At 35.5% G+C, this 16801-nt stretch overlaps 1 protein-coding gene across 1 annotated transcript in view; it reads right to left on the bottom strand.

Annotated features, from left to right (window-relative positions):
- Nucleotides 1-16801, bottom strand: part of LOC123559493 (zinc transporter ZIP10-like) — an 89831-nt gene that overhangs the window by 21470 nt on the left and 51560 nt on the right. Inside the window, exons 5-7 of the mRNA XM_053552615.1 lie at nucleotides 16239-16408; nucleotides 15531-15713; nucleotides 12372-12483 (exon numbers count right to left, since the gene is read on the bottom strand). Coding sequence (XP_053408590.1) covers nucleotides 12372-12483; nucleotides 15531-15713; nucleotides 16239-16408 — 465 coding nt within the window. The remainder of the gene's footprint in view (nucleotides 1-12371; nucleotides 12484-15530; nucleotides 15714-16238; nucleotides 16409-16801) is intronic.

Genomic DNA, 16801 nt, shown 5'->3' with positions numbered 1-16801 from the left:
AGACCAATCTGTCTGCTCTTGTTTTGGGGAGACAAGTCTGTCTGCTCTTGTTTTGGGGAGACCAGTCTGTCTGCTCATGTTTTGGGGAGACCAGTCTGTCTGCCCTTGTTTTTGGGAGACCAATCTGTCTGCTCTTGTTTTAGGGAGACCAGTCTGTCTGCTCTTGTTTTAGGGAGACAGTCTGTCTGCTCTTGTTTTGGGGAGACCAGTCTGTCTGCTTTTGTTTTGGGAAGCAAGTTTTCAAGTAAACACCCTAAATTGCTAGTTACTGCAATGTCATATTTTATAAACTTTTCATTCCATTTTAAAATTTTGAATTGAGCAATTACATAAATCATGACAAATAGAATGATAAACATGCACTATAAATTATATTCATTACCTGGGTATGTATAAACCACAACAAGAGGACCATGATGGTCCTGTATCGCTCACCTATCCCAACATGACCCAGTGTTGAACTGAGTATGACGTCATTATTTCTATTATTTGACACAGTGACCTAGTTTTTGAGCACGTGACCTAGATATCGTCAAGATAAAAAATTCTGACCAATTTTCATGAAGATCCATTGAAAAATATGACCTCTAGAGAGGTCACAAGGTTTTTCTATTATTTGACCTAATGACATTGTTTTAGAAGGCACGTGACCCACTTTTAAATTTGACCTAGATATCATCAAGGTGAACATTCTCACCATTTTCATGGAGATCTCGTGAAAAATATGGCCTCTAGAGAGGTCATAAGGTTTTTCTATTTTTCGACCTACTGACCTAGTTTTCGACCGCACATGACCCAGTTACGAACCTGAACTAGATATCATCAAGCGGAACATTCTCACCAATTTTCATGAAGATCCATTGAGAAATATGGCCTCTAGAGAGGTCACAAGGTTTTTCTATTTTTAGACCTACTGACCTAGTTTTTGACCCCACGTGACCCAGTTTCGAACTTGACCTAGATATCATCAAGTTGAACATTCTGACCAATATTCATGAAGATCTCATGAAAAATATGGCCTCTAGAGAGGTCACAAGGTTTTTCTATTTTTAGATCTGCTGACCTAGTTTTTAACCCCACATGACCCAGTTTCGAACTTTACCTAGATATCATCAAGGTAAACATTCTGACCAATTTTCATGAAGATTCATTGAGAAATATGGCCTCTAGAGAGGTCACAAGGTTTTTCTATTTTTAAACCTACCGACCTAGTTTTTGACCCCACATGACCCAATTCTGAACTTGACCTAGATATCATCATGGTGAACATTCTCACCATTTTCATGGAGATCTCGTGAAAAATATGGCCTCTAGAGAGGTCACAAGGTTTTTCTATTTTTCGACCTACTGACCTAGTTTTCGACCGCACATGACCCAGTTACGAACCTGAACTAGATATCATCAAGCGGAACATTCTCACCAATTTTCATGAAGATCCATTGAGAAATATGGCCTCTAGAGAGGTCACAAGGTTTTTCTATTTTTAGACCTACTGACCTAGTTTTTGACCCCACGTGACCCAGTTTCGAACTTGACCTAGATATCATCAAGTTGAACATTCTGACCAATATTCATGAAGATCTCATGAAAAATATGGCCTCTAGAGAGGTCACAAGGTTTTTCTATTTTTAGATCTGCTGACCTAGTTTTTAACCCCACATGACCCAGTTTCGAACTTTACCTAGATATCATCAAGGTAAACATTCTGACCAATTTTCATGAAGATTCATTGAGAAATATGGCCTCTAGAGAGGTCACAAGGTTTTTCTATTTTTAAACCTACCGACCTAGTTTTTGACCCCACATGACCCAATTTTGAACTTGACCTAGATATCATCATGGTGAACATTCTCACCAATACTCATGAAGATCTCATGAAAAATATGGCCTCTAGAGAGGTCACAAGGTTTTTCTCGTTTTTTAGATCTACTGACCTAGTTTTTAACCCCACGTGACCCAGTTTCGAACTTGACCTAGATATCATCAAGGTGAACATTCTGACCAATTTTCATGAAGATCCATTGAGAAATATGGCCTCTAGAGAGGTCACAAGGTTTTTCTATTTTTAGACCTACTGACCTAGTTTTTGATCCCACGTGACCCAGTTTCGAACTTGACCTAGATATCATCAAGGTGAACATTCTGACCAATTTTCATGAAGATCTCATGAAAAATATGGCCTCTAGAGAGGTCACAAGTTTTTTCTATTTTAAGACCTACTGACCTAGTTTTTGACCCCACGTGACCAAGTTTCGAACTTGACCTAGATATCATCAAGGTGAACATTCTGACCAATATTCATGAAGATCCATTGAAAAATATGGCCTCTAGAGAGGTCACAAGGTTTTTCTATTTTTAGACCTACTGACCTAGTTTTTGACCCCACGTGACCCAGTTTTGAACTTGACCTAGATAACATCAAGGTGAACATTCTGACCAATTTTCATGAAGATCTCATGAAAAATATGGCCTCTAGAGAGGTCACAAGGTTTTTCTATTTTTAGATCTACTGACCTAGTTTTTGACCGCACGTGACCCAGTTTCGAACTTGACCTAGATATCATCAAGATGAACATTCTGACCAACTTTCATAAAAATTCCATGAAAAATGTGACCTTCAGAGATGTCACAAGCAAAAGTTTACGCACGCACACACGGACAGACGACGGACACCGCGCGATCACAAAAGCTCACCTTGTCACTTCATGACAGGTGAGCTAAAAATAAAATATTAGAAGAAGGGAAGAGAAATTCAAAGACACTCCAGGAGATGACCTTGTAAATGAAGACTGACACAATGGAGTCTGCACCTTTTCGATGTAAATACCGGTACAATATCACTATTGAACACTTCAAATAAACACATGCCAAAATTGAGATCAAGTCCCACAAAACTGCATCTATGTCAATATTTTGATAGGCAAAACATCCATAAGAAAGTTTGTGAAATATCTAACAAAAATTTAAGTATCTACTTTAAAAATCTGTATGGTAAAATAAACAGCAATCAACAATGGCCAATGCATAACAAGCTGTTGCAAGAATCTGAGGTAAACAAGTGAATGAAGTATTGCCATGCAATACAAAGTCCCCTACTGGAAGGCATCTACTTTTCTCTACTGCAGTATAACATAATGAACTGATATCTGTCAATGATGTGTAAACAATAATGTACTATATATACTAATAAACTTTGATAATGTGGCAGTTGACCTCAATACAATCGACACTGTTTATTTTCCAATACAGGTAAATCCAATAATTGCTTAACAACAGATCTGTGACGGATTATCTTTGAACACCCCTTGACTTACTGGACTCAACTGCCACATTATCAAAGCTTATTAGTACAAAACACTTGGATTAAAATTTGTATATATAAAAACCTACATTTGTTTTCATATGGCATTTTTTTTAGCCGATTATCAAAAAAGATATCATATAAGTTATTTATAGTAACAACAAAGAGAAAGGAAATGATTATTACACACTTGTCACAGACCAAGGTTGTAAATGATATCTTATTAAAACCAGTAACAGATAATTTGATTTTAGGGACATGATTTGAACAAACTATCTAAGCTGAAAGGCTTGAGGTTAGTTCTGAAACAATCTTTGTGAAATAAGTGTATTTCAGGACGAGGGCAATTGTGAAGGGGAGACTGATTAAAACAAACTTAGAAAAGGACCACTATACAATGCTACATTTCAAATATTTAAGTTGAGGGTATAATAGTTTTAGAGTATTTTAAATTTCAGTCTGGTGGTCTGCTACCCTAAAAAGGATAATTATGTACTTGTTTTTGTTTGGACACTGAATTTTCTACTTTCTGTTCTTACTATGGTTTGAGTATAAACATGAAAATTGTTTCATTTAATTCAGAATGCATTTTAGCAGTGAGTCTGATTATAGCACTCGTTCTACATGAAAATGCATGAGACATTGAAAAATTAGTATACTTTGGACTTCTTTTGACTACATCACAAAATATCTTTTTACCAAATTACAGTTAACATTCTGACCAAGTTTCATGAAAATACAGTCATAAATGTGGCCTCTAGAATGTTAACAAGCTTTCCATTTGATTTTTTTGACCTGGTGACCTAGTTTTTGACCCCACTTGACCCAGATTTGAACTTGACCTAAAGATCATCAAGATTAACATTCTGAATAAGTTTCATAGAGATATTGTCATAAATGTGGCCTCTAGAGTGTTAACAATGTTTTCCTTTTATTTGACCTGGTGACCTAGTTTTTGACCCTAGCTGACCCAGATTTGAACTTGACCTAAAGATCATCAAGATTAACATTCCGATCAAGTTTCATGAAGATACAGTCATAAATGTGGCCTCTAGAGTGTTAACAAGCTTTTCCTTTGATTTTTTGACCTGGTGAACTAGTTTTTGACTGCACATGACCCAGATTTGAACTTGGCCTAAAGATCATCAAGATTAACATTCTGACCAAATTTCATAGAGATATTGTCTTAAATGCTGTCTCTAGAGTGTTAACAAGCTTTTCCTTTGATTTGACCTGGTGACCTAGTTTTTGACCCCAGATGACACAATATCGAACTCGTCCAAGATTTTATTAAGGGTAACATTCTGACCAAGTTTCATTAAGATTGGGCCAAAATTGTGACCTCTAGAGTGTTAACAGTCAAATTGTTGACGACGGACGAACGACGGACACAGGGCGGTCACAAAAGCTTACCTTGAGCACCTTGTGAAATTGATACAAATAAGGTAAGTAGGTAAGTAGGACAACTGATCTCTTTTGAGATAAGAAATACATTATTTATCACATTTTATGTTGTAGGAGTGAAATAAAGCCATTACAAAAATTTGATATTACACTAGTGTTACAACGCTTCAAATGATGTTTAGGTCGTTTTTAAGTAGATGAGACATTGGTTGAATTGACTGGACTAAGGAAAGAAGAAATTTTGGTGCTTTACCAGGAAAAGCTTACCTGTGATAGAAAGAATATTATGTAGTATAATTATGTGTCTTTCCAAACTGAATTTATTAAACTTGTTAAATAAAACTGATAAAATGCTCTGCAGGGCCTGGCAATTGATAATACTTTATTCAACTTATTAAATAATTTTAATATGAAAAGACAGTCATGTCATATATCCTATTTATGAAATAAATTAATCCCTATCATTCAAATGCACGTACAAGAAAACATTTTCTGCCAGTAGGTACTTACATAAATTCTAAAATGATACATCACCCGTGTTTACATGAAAACTTAAAGCATTGCACATCTGCAATAGTTTTAACTTGTTGAGGCCACCCCAGAAGGAAAGAATAAAAGTCTATTTCCAATTATGATGATGGCACAACCTACTTTTTAATTGACAATATAATTTTTTTATGCAATTTTGCTATTTCAATACAATATCTATTTGAATTATCTTATATTTGTCAAAGACAAAATTTGAGCAATATGGAGTTGACTCCTGCTACTTTCATTGGTGCTTTTGACAGTCTGGTTACTATTCATATATATCTTTGGATAGACTAAAGATTAGAGAATCATAAAAATTAGGGATGGGAGCGAATATTCGAAAATCGGTCGAATATTCGAATATGAAAATCAAATTCGAATATTTGTAAATTATTGTATTTTTTTTTTCAAAATAAGCAGTGTCCGTCAAATCCATTGCCCGGAGCCCGCGGGCTACCAGAAATTTTCGTCGGGCTACCAAAAAAATCCTGACGTAAGCCCGCCGGGCAACCATAAATTTAAAGCTTTAGTAGCCCGGTCATTGTATATTTTACAAAATCAACATCTGGTTGTTTCCTCGATTATAGCTTGCAATAAACAACAACTGACCATAAATCCCAACTTATATCCAATTTTGATTGTTTTGTTCATGTGTTCGCTAATGAAATCCAAAAAAATACTGGAAAAACCAACTCGTTTCTATTTTTAGCGACATGACCGTCTGCACCTCGGCAAAAATTAAAAACATGATTCTGCCAGAAAATTAAATGTTTTGTAAGTAAAAACATCTCAAAACACATAAATACATTACCATTTATTGAATAAAGAAATGAAAGCGTGTTGACAGATAGTTTTTACACCATTAAAATCAAATGTCACATATTTTCGCGACCCGATTTTTCCCCTCCAATGCACAGTCACTCTACTGTTTGGAAAATGAAGTTGTTATTGGCGTGGAAACTTACTGAGTGTAAACAAAAGTTCGAACAGGACAAAGTAGTAGTTATTTTTTGCAAGGTCTGTCCAGAACCAGCAACTTGAAAAAATAAATTCTCTAAATTTCACCTCGGGATACTTAAGATTTTTTAATGCATCTGAATGCTTACCATAAAACTTGAAAATAAAGTGTTAAACTAATATGATTAATTTTGACAATTTACCATGTGAAAAAATACCAAATTTGACCAGGTGCCCTTTTCCAAACAAACCTAGACTAATATGACAGGAATGTGTCTGCTGAACTGGAAACAAACACACAGGTCTATTTTGATATTTTTAAATTTTTAATCAAACATTGTTTCAGACCCCTTTGATTCTCACATCTCAGTAAGTCGGTTTCGGATAGAGCAATTTTATACTTTTGGGGTTTAAATTTTTCGGCAACTACAAAAAAATGCTCGGCTACCAGAAAAAAATTCTGGTAGCCCAATGGGCTACCAGTAAGATTATAAATTTGTCGGACACTGATAAGTATCATTGATTTTGGGCAATATGAGCATGCTAATTCTACAGAATAAAACCATGTCATGTTAGTTTATTGCATATCAAAAGATGTCCAATTAACAAGAAAATAGCAATGCATAATTGGCAGGGGCCATCGTTACGGATCAACAGTTTGCAACAGGCGTCAACGTGTCAGATGCATGTCATCGCTACGGGTTAACAGTTTGTATTTGGCGTAAATGTGATATCTTTTTATCTTTTGTTCATATTTATTGGCGCCTGTTTTATGTAACAAGTAGATTTTTTTTCGAAAACAATACCAAACTTGTAGATATTGTCGATCTTTTCACAATATTTTGTACGACGTTTCAGACCATCCGCAGAATCGGTTTCCATCCGCAATTGGCCGTATTTGAATTGAATTTTTAAGTAGTTAATAATAAAATCAAGAAAAACATATGATTGATGCATAAGTTCATGTTAAAGGAGGTTTAAGTCTGCCTTACTTGCTGTTTACACGACGATTTTTACACTCCGATTGAAATTTTTCAAAATGGCGGCGGTAATACAACAGCGCGTCACGTGTTTAAATGGGACGATCTGTTTTTTTCAGATAAAATTGCGACGGTCTAAATTATAGTCGTTTTGATTTTTTGTATCATTTTGAAGCTAAAACACTGAATTAGTTAAATATGTTCATGATTATACTGACAGAACCGTGAAATAAAAAGCTAAAATCGGCGGGTTTTGCTATGTAGGATCGGGTTACCCGAAACAAACATTTTTTTGGCCTTATTTACGATGATCCACGCTTTAAACAAATGAATACGTTGTGTACATGCCAATCACTTAATAAGAATTTAAAGCTTATATTAAAACTAACCGAATATTCGAATATGGCAAACCGAATATTCGAATATTGATTTCAGTATTTGAACCCATCCCTAATAAAAATATATAAGTCACATTTTTTCTTTTTTAAAACAACTCACAATTCTCCTCTAAATATTTGTTCTGATACATGCTCATCCTACTGAGAAATTTACCACTTTTTAAGACCCTATTGGAGCCTCTATGAAAACTGAAGTTTCGTAAGTTGGACTGGTGCTATTTCTGGTTCTAATAGGAGCTGAAGATTATGTGGTTTAATTTCATCCAATAATGTTCAAGAAAATAATCAACAAAAAACATAGAATTTTGTCCGGAAACTGGTTCCCAACCAATTAATAGAGTAAAACATGTACATTTCAGCCTCCTCTGTGAAGAGCATTTGTAAGAGGCTGAACTTGTCAGAGATGCAGGGAAAAACAGTTGGATAGAGGCTATGAAGTAGCATTAAGAAACCATGGTCAGTCACTAAATTCACTCCCAAACTTTCATTAACCGTCAAGATTTCACTTCATAGCCTGTTAAGTGTTGTTTTATGCAGCTCTGACTTTGTCAGCCTCCACCCTTTATGCTGAGACATAATGATATTATCAAAACATGTCGGAGTTAAAATCCCTGTCCTGTAAATCTACAGTAGATGCACCTACTGTTGCAGTAACAGCACAGGTTTCCACACTGTCCTAGTCATCCTAATTTCCAAGCACCGTAGGAGATATCAGGTAATACTAATACATAACAGTTACTACGTTAGTTGGTACATCAGCTTATTTTCTTATCTGTATATCACAATAATACTTGAGTAAATACAGGAAGGTATATGGTAAGTCTGTTTACATAATATTTTCCAGGTTACCATTAAAGAGAATTCCTATAGTTTTTTTCCTTTCATAGATTTTTTTTTAATTCACATATATGATAGGAAAATGTGTGCTGAAAACAATGAACAAATAAAAACAATGGGTCACCAGGCTTGTTTTTGTGAAAAATTGTTTTGAACACACCCACTGTTGCTGAAACTGCCAGCGATTTTTCAACATTTTCATAATTTTCTGCTTTTTTATAAAGACCAACCAAAATACACAACAAGACAGCACAATAAGGTTTTTTTCTTTTTACAGATTTTATTATATATTTATTTGATATCATAGTCATAATACTCTATCCTTACAATAATGGGTACAAATGAAAAAAAATATTGTTTCATATTCACTTTTGTGAACTTTTTTTCAATGAAAAATACCCATAGTGGAGAATATTTTTTTTTAAATTTTGAAAAAACTCTTTCATAGAATTTTTTCCCGATTTTCTTGTGTATAGATAATTGTATTGTGAGCATAAAAATGGCTAAAAATGTATGGGTCACCAGGCTAAATTTTATGTTAAGACCGCTAGAATACAACACCTGTTCGGACGGAAAATGACGCGAACCTGGCCAAATTGATTACATGTATGTCTGCTAGAAGTTAAAAAAAAGTTTTAAAAATTCTTAATTCTTTCTATAATTGAATACTAAATAATCTGAAAGGTTATATTGTTTTATCAGTACTAAGTCAATTATCTTACATTATATGAACAACACTGTCTTTGTATTAAAACGCGATGTGAAAACACAACCACAAAAATAGCAAGATACCTGTCAGGCGTGATACTTGTCAATACAATATAAACCAATATCAACATTTGATTACTGATAAAACTTATAAAAAATGTTATTTCATTTAAGATTCCTCATATTTAAGGTTTCAACAAATGTTGACCTCATTTCAGTTTTCCATAGAAAGTGTCGGCTGCGCAGAAAGATGCACATACAAGAGGACCATGATGGTCCTGAATCGCTCACCTATCCCCACATGAACCAGTGTTGAACTGAGTATGACGTCGTTTTTTCTATTATTTGACAAAGTGACCTAGTTTTTGAGCATATGTGACCTAGATATCATCAAGATAAAAAATTCTGACCAATTTTCATGAAGATCCATTGAAAAATATGACCTCTAGAGAGGTCACAAGGTTTTTCTATTATTTGACCTAAAGACCTAGTTTTTGAAGGCACGTGACCCACTTTTAAACTTGACCTAGATATCATCAAGGTGAACAATCTCACCAGTTTTCATGAAGATCTCAAGAAAATATGGCCTCTAGAGAGGTCACAAGGTTTTTATATTTTTCAACCTACTGACCTAGTTTTTGACCGCACATGACCCAGTTACGAACTTGACCTAGATATCATCAAGATGAACATTCTCATTAATTTTCATGAAGATTCATTGAGAAATATGGCCTCTAGAAAGGTCACAAGGTTTTTCTATTTTTAGACCTACTGACCTAGTTTTTGACCGCACGTGACCCAGTTTCGAATTTGATCTAGATATCATCAAGGTGAACATTCTGACCAATTTTCATGAAGATTTCTTGAAAAATATGGCCTCTAAAGAGGTCACAAGGTTTTTCTATTTTTAGATCTACTGACCTAGTTATTGACCGCACATGACCCAGTTTGGAACCTGACCTAGATATCATCAAGGATAACATTCTGACCAATTTTCATAAAGATCCCGTGAAAAATATGGCCTCTAGAGAGGTCACAAATTTTTTTCTGTTTTCAGACCTACTGACCTAGTTTTTGACCCCACATGACCCAGTTTCAAACTTGATCTAGAGATCATCAAGGTGAACATTCTGACCAATTTCTATGAAGATCCATTGAGAAATATGGCCTCTAGAGAGGTCACAAGGTTTTTCTATTTTTAGACCTACTGACCTAGTTTTTGACCCCACGTGACCCAGTTTCGAACTTGACCTAGATATCATCAAGGTAAACATTCTGACCAATATTCATTAAGATCTCTTGAAAAATATGGCCTCTAGAGAGGTCACAAGGTTTTTCTATTTTTAGATCTACTGACCTAGTTTTTGACCCCACGTGACCCAGTTTCGAACTTGACCTAGACATCATCAAGATGAACATTCTGACTAATTTTCATGAAGATCCATTGAGAAATATGGCCTCTAGAGAGGTCACAAGGTTTTTCTATTTTTAGACCTACTGACCTAGTTTTTGACCCCACGTGACCCAGTTTCGAACTTGACCTAGATATCATCAAGGTGAACATTCTGACCAATATTCATGAAGATCTCTTGAAAAAAATAGCCTCTAGAGAGGTCACAAGGTTTTTCTATTTTTAGATCTACTGACCTAGTTTTTCACCCCACGTGACCCAGTTTCGAACTTGACCTAGACATCATCAAGATGAACATTCTGACCAATTTTCATGAAGATCCATTGAGAAATATGGCCTCTAGAGAGGTCACAAGGTTTTTCTATTTTTAGACCTACTGACCTAGTTTTTGACCCCACGTGACCCAGTTTCGAACTTGACCTAGATATCATCAAGATGAACATTCTGACCAACTTTCATAAAGATCCCATGAAAAATGTGACCTCTAGAGTGGTCACAAGCAAAAGTTTACGGACGGACGGACGACGGACGCCACGCGATCACAAAAGCTCACCTTGTCACTTTGTGACAGGTGAGCTAAAAAAACTATAGGAATTCCCTTTAACAAGTAATCAAGGTTAGTGGGCTACATAGTATCTGCTATAAACTGCTACCTTGCACACGTCCTAAAAGCACCTCACCACCATCTGCACAGATTAATACATAAAATTAATAGAAAAAGCTGCTGAAAAAAAATAACATTCCATTACATATTTCAGTAAACAATGGCTGACTATTTGATTCCAATTTACTGTAAATGGACCCTCCTTAGACTGGTAATCTGATTTTAACCACATGCCAATATTTCACCTACATATTCTGGTACACAGTCCAAAACATCTGGAGTCCGTAAAATTTAGTCGCAAAATAAGATCTTTCAAAATATTCTGTGCTGGCTGCATGAAATATTGCCCAAATCAAACTTTTTCTGTATGCTCAGAAAATTTCAAACCAAATTTTAAACATCCCATATGCAAAATCAAGCCCTGAATGGTTTACTTATATTGCTAGTGTAATCTAGATTTTCTTTTGCCAAGTCTTCAATAAGAACATGATAAATTGTGTCAACTCAGTATAAGCATACATTTCACCCTTTTCTGCATTGAAGTAATAAACTAATTGGAGTGGCAATTAATCTTCTTACCTCTGAACTGACTGTATAATGATTTCCCTCCCTGGTTAACTTGTTTGAGAGATTTATAATTTTCAAAATTTAACGTTAAACAAATATGAACTTTTAAGCATGACATTGTACCATTGTTCCAGAGTATTAAACAAAAATGTTTTCATACATCATGCAGGCTTTAAAATACCATGTTACAGAAATAATTTACATGTTAACATTTTTTAAAATGTCAGAATGTGCTAATCTGATGACTATGTACATTGAACAGAGTTAAAGGTCTTCCAAAATGTCAGACAGATGTTCATATGTTTTCTATAGCTTTCAAAATCTGATGAGTTAACTTTTATCCTGCTGGTGGCAAGTTATTCAGCTTTGCGACCAGTGCAGATCAAAATAAGCCTACTGCCCTTAGCTAATCATGTGTCCAACATGTATATAGCATAAAATTCATAAACTGTACTTTATGTAAATCTATATATAATTACAGCTGCACATCTTAATGTATTCTAAATGGGTAATACATACTATTACATATGTGTTTTAAGATTAGTGAACAGCCATGAAAATTGTCTCAATTAAAGCTATCATTCTACCTTTTCTAAAAGCAGTAGACAAATGTGTACACTTTACGTGCAGGTGTACTAACACCTTAATGTATAGATAGAAGAAAGGAAATTACCTTTATTTGGGTGAATACTCATCATCATACCATCACATTCACTGTTGGCAAGCTTTTCACCAACCTTGACCAATTCTTCATCCTTCATATATTTCTTACGATTTTTCGTCTGCTGTAAATGTTTTTTATAATAAACTAGAGCTATCACTAAAGGTGATGAATGTACCCCCCACATGCACTGACACAGTACATTGCAATTGGACACACACAAGATTGCATAATTATGTGGACTGTATGTATATTATAAGACTGTATGTATACAGTATAGTAACAAAAAACAAAGTCCCATAACTATGCAGAATATCTATCTAAAAATGTCTATCTACAGGGCACTAGACAACTTTTGGGGACAGGTACCCATACCCTCAGGAAGGGGAATTTTTCGTCGTTTTAAGACAAAAAGGGGAATTTTTAACCATGTGTATGTTGTGACTTACACACTTATTAATACCACTCTTTTCTATCATTTAGCTACATTTTCTGACAAATACCAACAAATAATTATGCAAATATTGTTCTTCTATATTTATTTCTTCTTAAACTTCCATTTATCAAAACTTTTGACATGATGTTTAACTCATGGTGACTGTTACATCCAACCTTTTGTTTCAATTTTTCTACTCTTTGAAGTAAAATGGCCAATGGCCTTCTCAAGCTGAGTGTCATTTATCATTTATTTTAGTTATTAATAAAATTTCATTTAAAATAAAGTTATTTATGGTTAAACAATTTATAAACTGTGTTACTAAGTATTACTCTTTATCACTGATCTGTTAACTTCAACTTGCCAAACTGAAGACAAACCATTTAGTTCAGTAGGTTAAAGTAACTACAAACAATTTGAAAGGTCTAACATGAGAATATAAACACCTGAAATAAGAAGTAGAACAGGACTCAGGCTCGCATGACACAGCTTTGCGTTTATCAGAAATTATCAGGACTGCTTGAACTGGGCACGACTTCCGTAGATTCTTTAGAATCTTGCGAGATTGTAGTGCTTGTTGTAGGGTAGGATGGGTTTTCTAATGCTTCTAGACTTTTCTGTTTAAATAAAATGTCGATTTTTGTTACAACTTTCTGAAGTTTTTGAAGTGATTTTTCTTCTGTAGTGTTTCTGATTATGCAAGATTTTTATTTGGCAAAGGCGATATCCGAAAATTCCGAATGTATCCGTACCCGATTTGTTACGAGAGAATTCATTGGACAGTCTATTAAGGGGAGAAGACTTGAGAATGTTTATATTGGTTTCGTACTCAAAAAGGTTCGCCGACGAGTAATTACGTAAATTTTCGGGAAATTCCTTTCAAATTTTTTTTGGGTGTTTTCGAGGGGAATTTTTTTCTGAGAAAGGGGGAAAAAAACATATTATTTTGAGAGGGGAATGGGGCCGATATTCGGCCCCAAAAACGGCCAAACGAGTGCCCTGATCTAAAAGAATGTAACATGCACCATGCACAACTAGGGTTGGTACTGATCACTTGTGTGAAGTTTCATTAAATTGTGTGCAAGGGTTCGGAAGATTAGGCGCACACAAGATTGCATATGCAGACTGTATGTGCATAGTATGTTAACAAGAAACAAAGTCCCATAACTCTGCAATTTTTCTTGTTGAACGACCTAACATGCCCCATGCACAACTACTGTTGTTACTGATCACTTGAATGAAGTTTCATTAAATTGTGTCAAGGGGATGAGGAGAGATGGTGCGCACAAGATTGTGTCTATGTATATAGTATAGTAACAAAAAACAAAGTCACGTAACTCTGCAATTTTTGTTGTTGAAAGAACTTAACATGCCCCATGCATAACTACTGTTGTTACTGATCACTTGTGTGAAGTTTCATTAAATTGTGTGCAAGGGTTCGGAAGATTAGGCGCACACAAGATTGCATATGCAGACTGTATGTGCATAGTATGTTAACAAGAAACAAAGTCCCATAACTCTGCAATTTTTCTTGTTGAACGACCTAACATGCCCCATGCACAACTACTGTTGTTACTGATCACTTGAATGAAGTTTCATTAAATTGTGTCAAGGGGATGAGGAGAGATGGTGCGCACAAGATTGTGTCTATGTATATAGTATAGTAACAAAAAACAAAGTCACGTAACTCTGCAATTTTTGTTGTTGAAAGAACTTAACATGCCCCATGCATAACTACTGTTGTTACTGATCACTTGTGTGAAGTTTCATTAAATTGTGTCATGGGGATGAGGAGAAATGGTGCGCACAAGATTGTGTCTATGTATATAGTATAGTAACCAAAAAAAAAAGTCCCGCAACTCTGCAATTTTTTTTTTTCTGAAAGAACTTAACATGCCCCATGCATAACTACTGTTGTTACTGATCACTTGTGTGAAGTTTCATTAAATTGTGTCAAGGGGATGAGGAGTGATGGTGCGCACAAGATTGTGTCTATGTATATAGTATAGTAACAAAAAACAATGTCCCATAACTCTGCAATTTTTGTTGTTGAAAGAACCTAACATGCCTTGTGCACAATTACTGTTGTTACTGATCACTTGTGTGAAGTTTCATTAAATTGTGTCAAGGGGATGAGGAGAGATGGTGCACACAAGATTGTGTCTACGGACAGACAGACAGATGGACAGACAACCTGAAACCAGTACACCCCCCCTGACAACGCTGTTGTCAGGGGCGGAGGGGGGGGGGTACAAAAATTATCATACGCTCTTTTACAACTACAAGAAATAAAAGTACCAATATGGTTGTTAATTTCAGCCTTCAGCGTTACACTTGTTTTTTAGGATAATTTTCAGAAGTTTTCATAAAATTTCACATACAGAACAAGTTGCTTTTTGAAAAATAAATCCCCAGGAATAATATTATTGCTAGAATCCAGGTATCTAAGACTGTTCGCTTTGCTCTGAGCTCACGAACGTCAGCTTACTGCCTTGACTAGTTATTAAACAGGTCTCTCCATTGGGATTCTAAATGCTTTCCATTGACGCAGCAGTTGTTTTCTGTCATGATCTGACAAGACAGTACGTGCAAAGTAATCAGTCCTCCACTTCTGATTTATAAATGTAAACAAGTTGCCAAGAACTTGTGCAGACCAGTCTAGAACTGGGTCATGGTAACACTGGGCCATTTAAAAATGCTGAAAAAATAGATAGCGAACAAACTCATGAACTTACCTTTTTCCTTCTCTTATATTCTGTAAACATTGTTAGCACCCTCTCTGTGAAGAAAAAGAAATAGATTCCCAGGAGGCCACACAGACCTTTATATATTGGTCCTGTATCATGAGAATGGCCGCCACTGCCGTGATCATGCCCGCCATGTCCGCCACCCTCATCACCATGACCTCCTGCTATTGCCTGAAACAGTTTGTCAGTATGACACCCATCAAATGATTACAGCTGTATCTTGTGCATCTTAGAAGACATACATGATGACACATTGTACTTGTAAATGACTTAAAGACCTCAGAAGAATTTCAAATATATAGTATAACTTTCTAACATGAACAATGAACAGAAAATTTAAGTTGTTGGGTTTAGCGTCGCACTGAAACTTTAATAGGTCATATGGCAACTTTTTAGCTTTGATGGTGGAGGAGGACCCAAGGTGCCCCACCGTGCTTAATTTCATTAAGTACAGGCAAGAAACAGTGACGTTCCATAAGCCAGTTGGATGGCTTCCTCACATAAAGGTCAATGACTCATCAATACAGTTGGATTTACCTGTTGAAAATATTACAAACATTCCATTACTACCACCTCTTGTCAGGTTAAATAGAGAACTAATAGTCAGAAACTCATGGTATTTTTTTCGGAAAGTCTCAAACACTTCAGCAGCAATTTACAAGATGAATAGTTTTAAGTCTAGTAATACCAACTTACATGTGGGAAAAGATGTAACAGAGCATCGCCAGACAGTGCTCCGACAGCTAAGGCAACCAGGAACTGCAGCATGTGATTGTAGAACACCTTTTGCATGATCGGTATCACAGCAACACCTAACAACCCCACAAGGGAGATAATTATGACTGCTACTGCACTGAATCCCCATACTGAAAATAAACAAAAATTGTCTTTTTTAGGAAAACAAATGTTCAACACAATTTTAAATCCTTTCTTATGTAAAACAGTATAACCAGACATTGTTTTCAAAATGCTCTATACTTTAATGTACTAGTATAAAATTTCAGAACTTTTCATGTTTTAATACAAATTTCAAGCCTTAATAAAATGAAGAAATTCTTTATCAATTATACACTTGCTTACTGCAGCAACTTCATACTGCAGCACCTGCTTACTGTAGAACCTGCTTACTGCAACCCTACTTACTGCAACACCTATTTACTGCAGCACCTGCTTACTGTAGAACCTACTTACTGCAACCCTACATACTGCAGCACCTATTTACTGTAGAACCTGCTTACTGTAGAACCTGCTTACTGCAA

The sequence above is a fragment of the Mercenaria mercenaria genome, chromosome 10 (assembly GCF_021730395.1).
Source record: "Mercenaria mercenaria strain notata chromosome 10, MADL_Memer_1, whole genome shotgun sequence".
NCBI lineage: Eukaryota > Metazoa > Mollusca > Bivalvia > Venerida > Veneridae > Mercenaria > Mercenaria mercenaria.
Note: the sequence above shows the minus strand (reverse complement) of the source record. Positions and strands in the feature narration are given on the sequence as shown.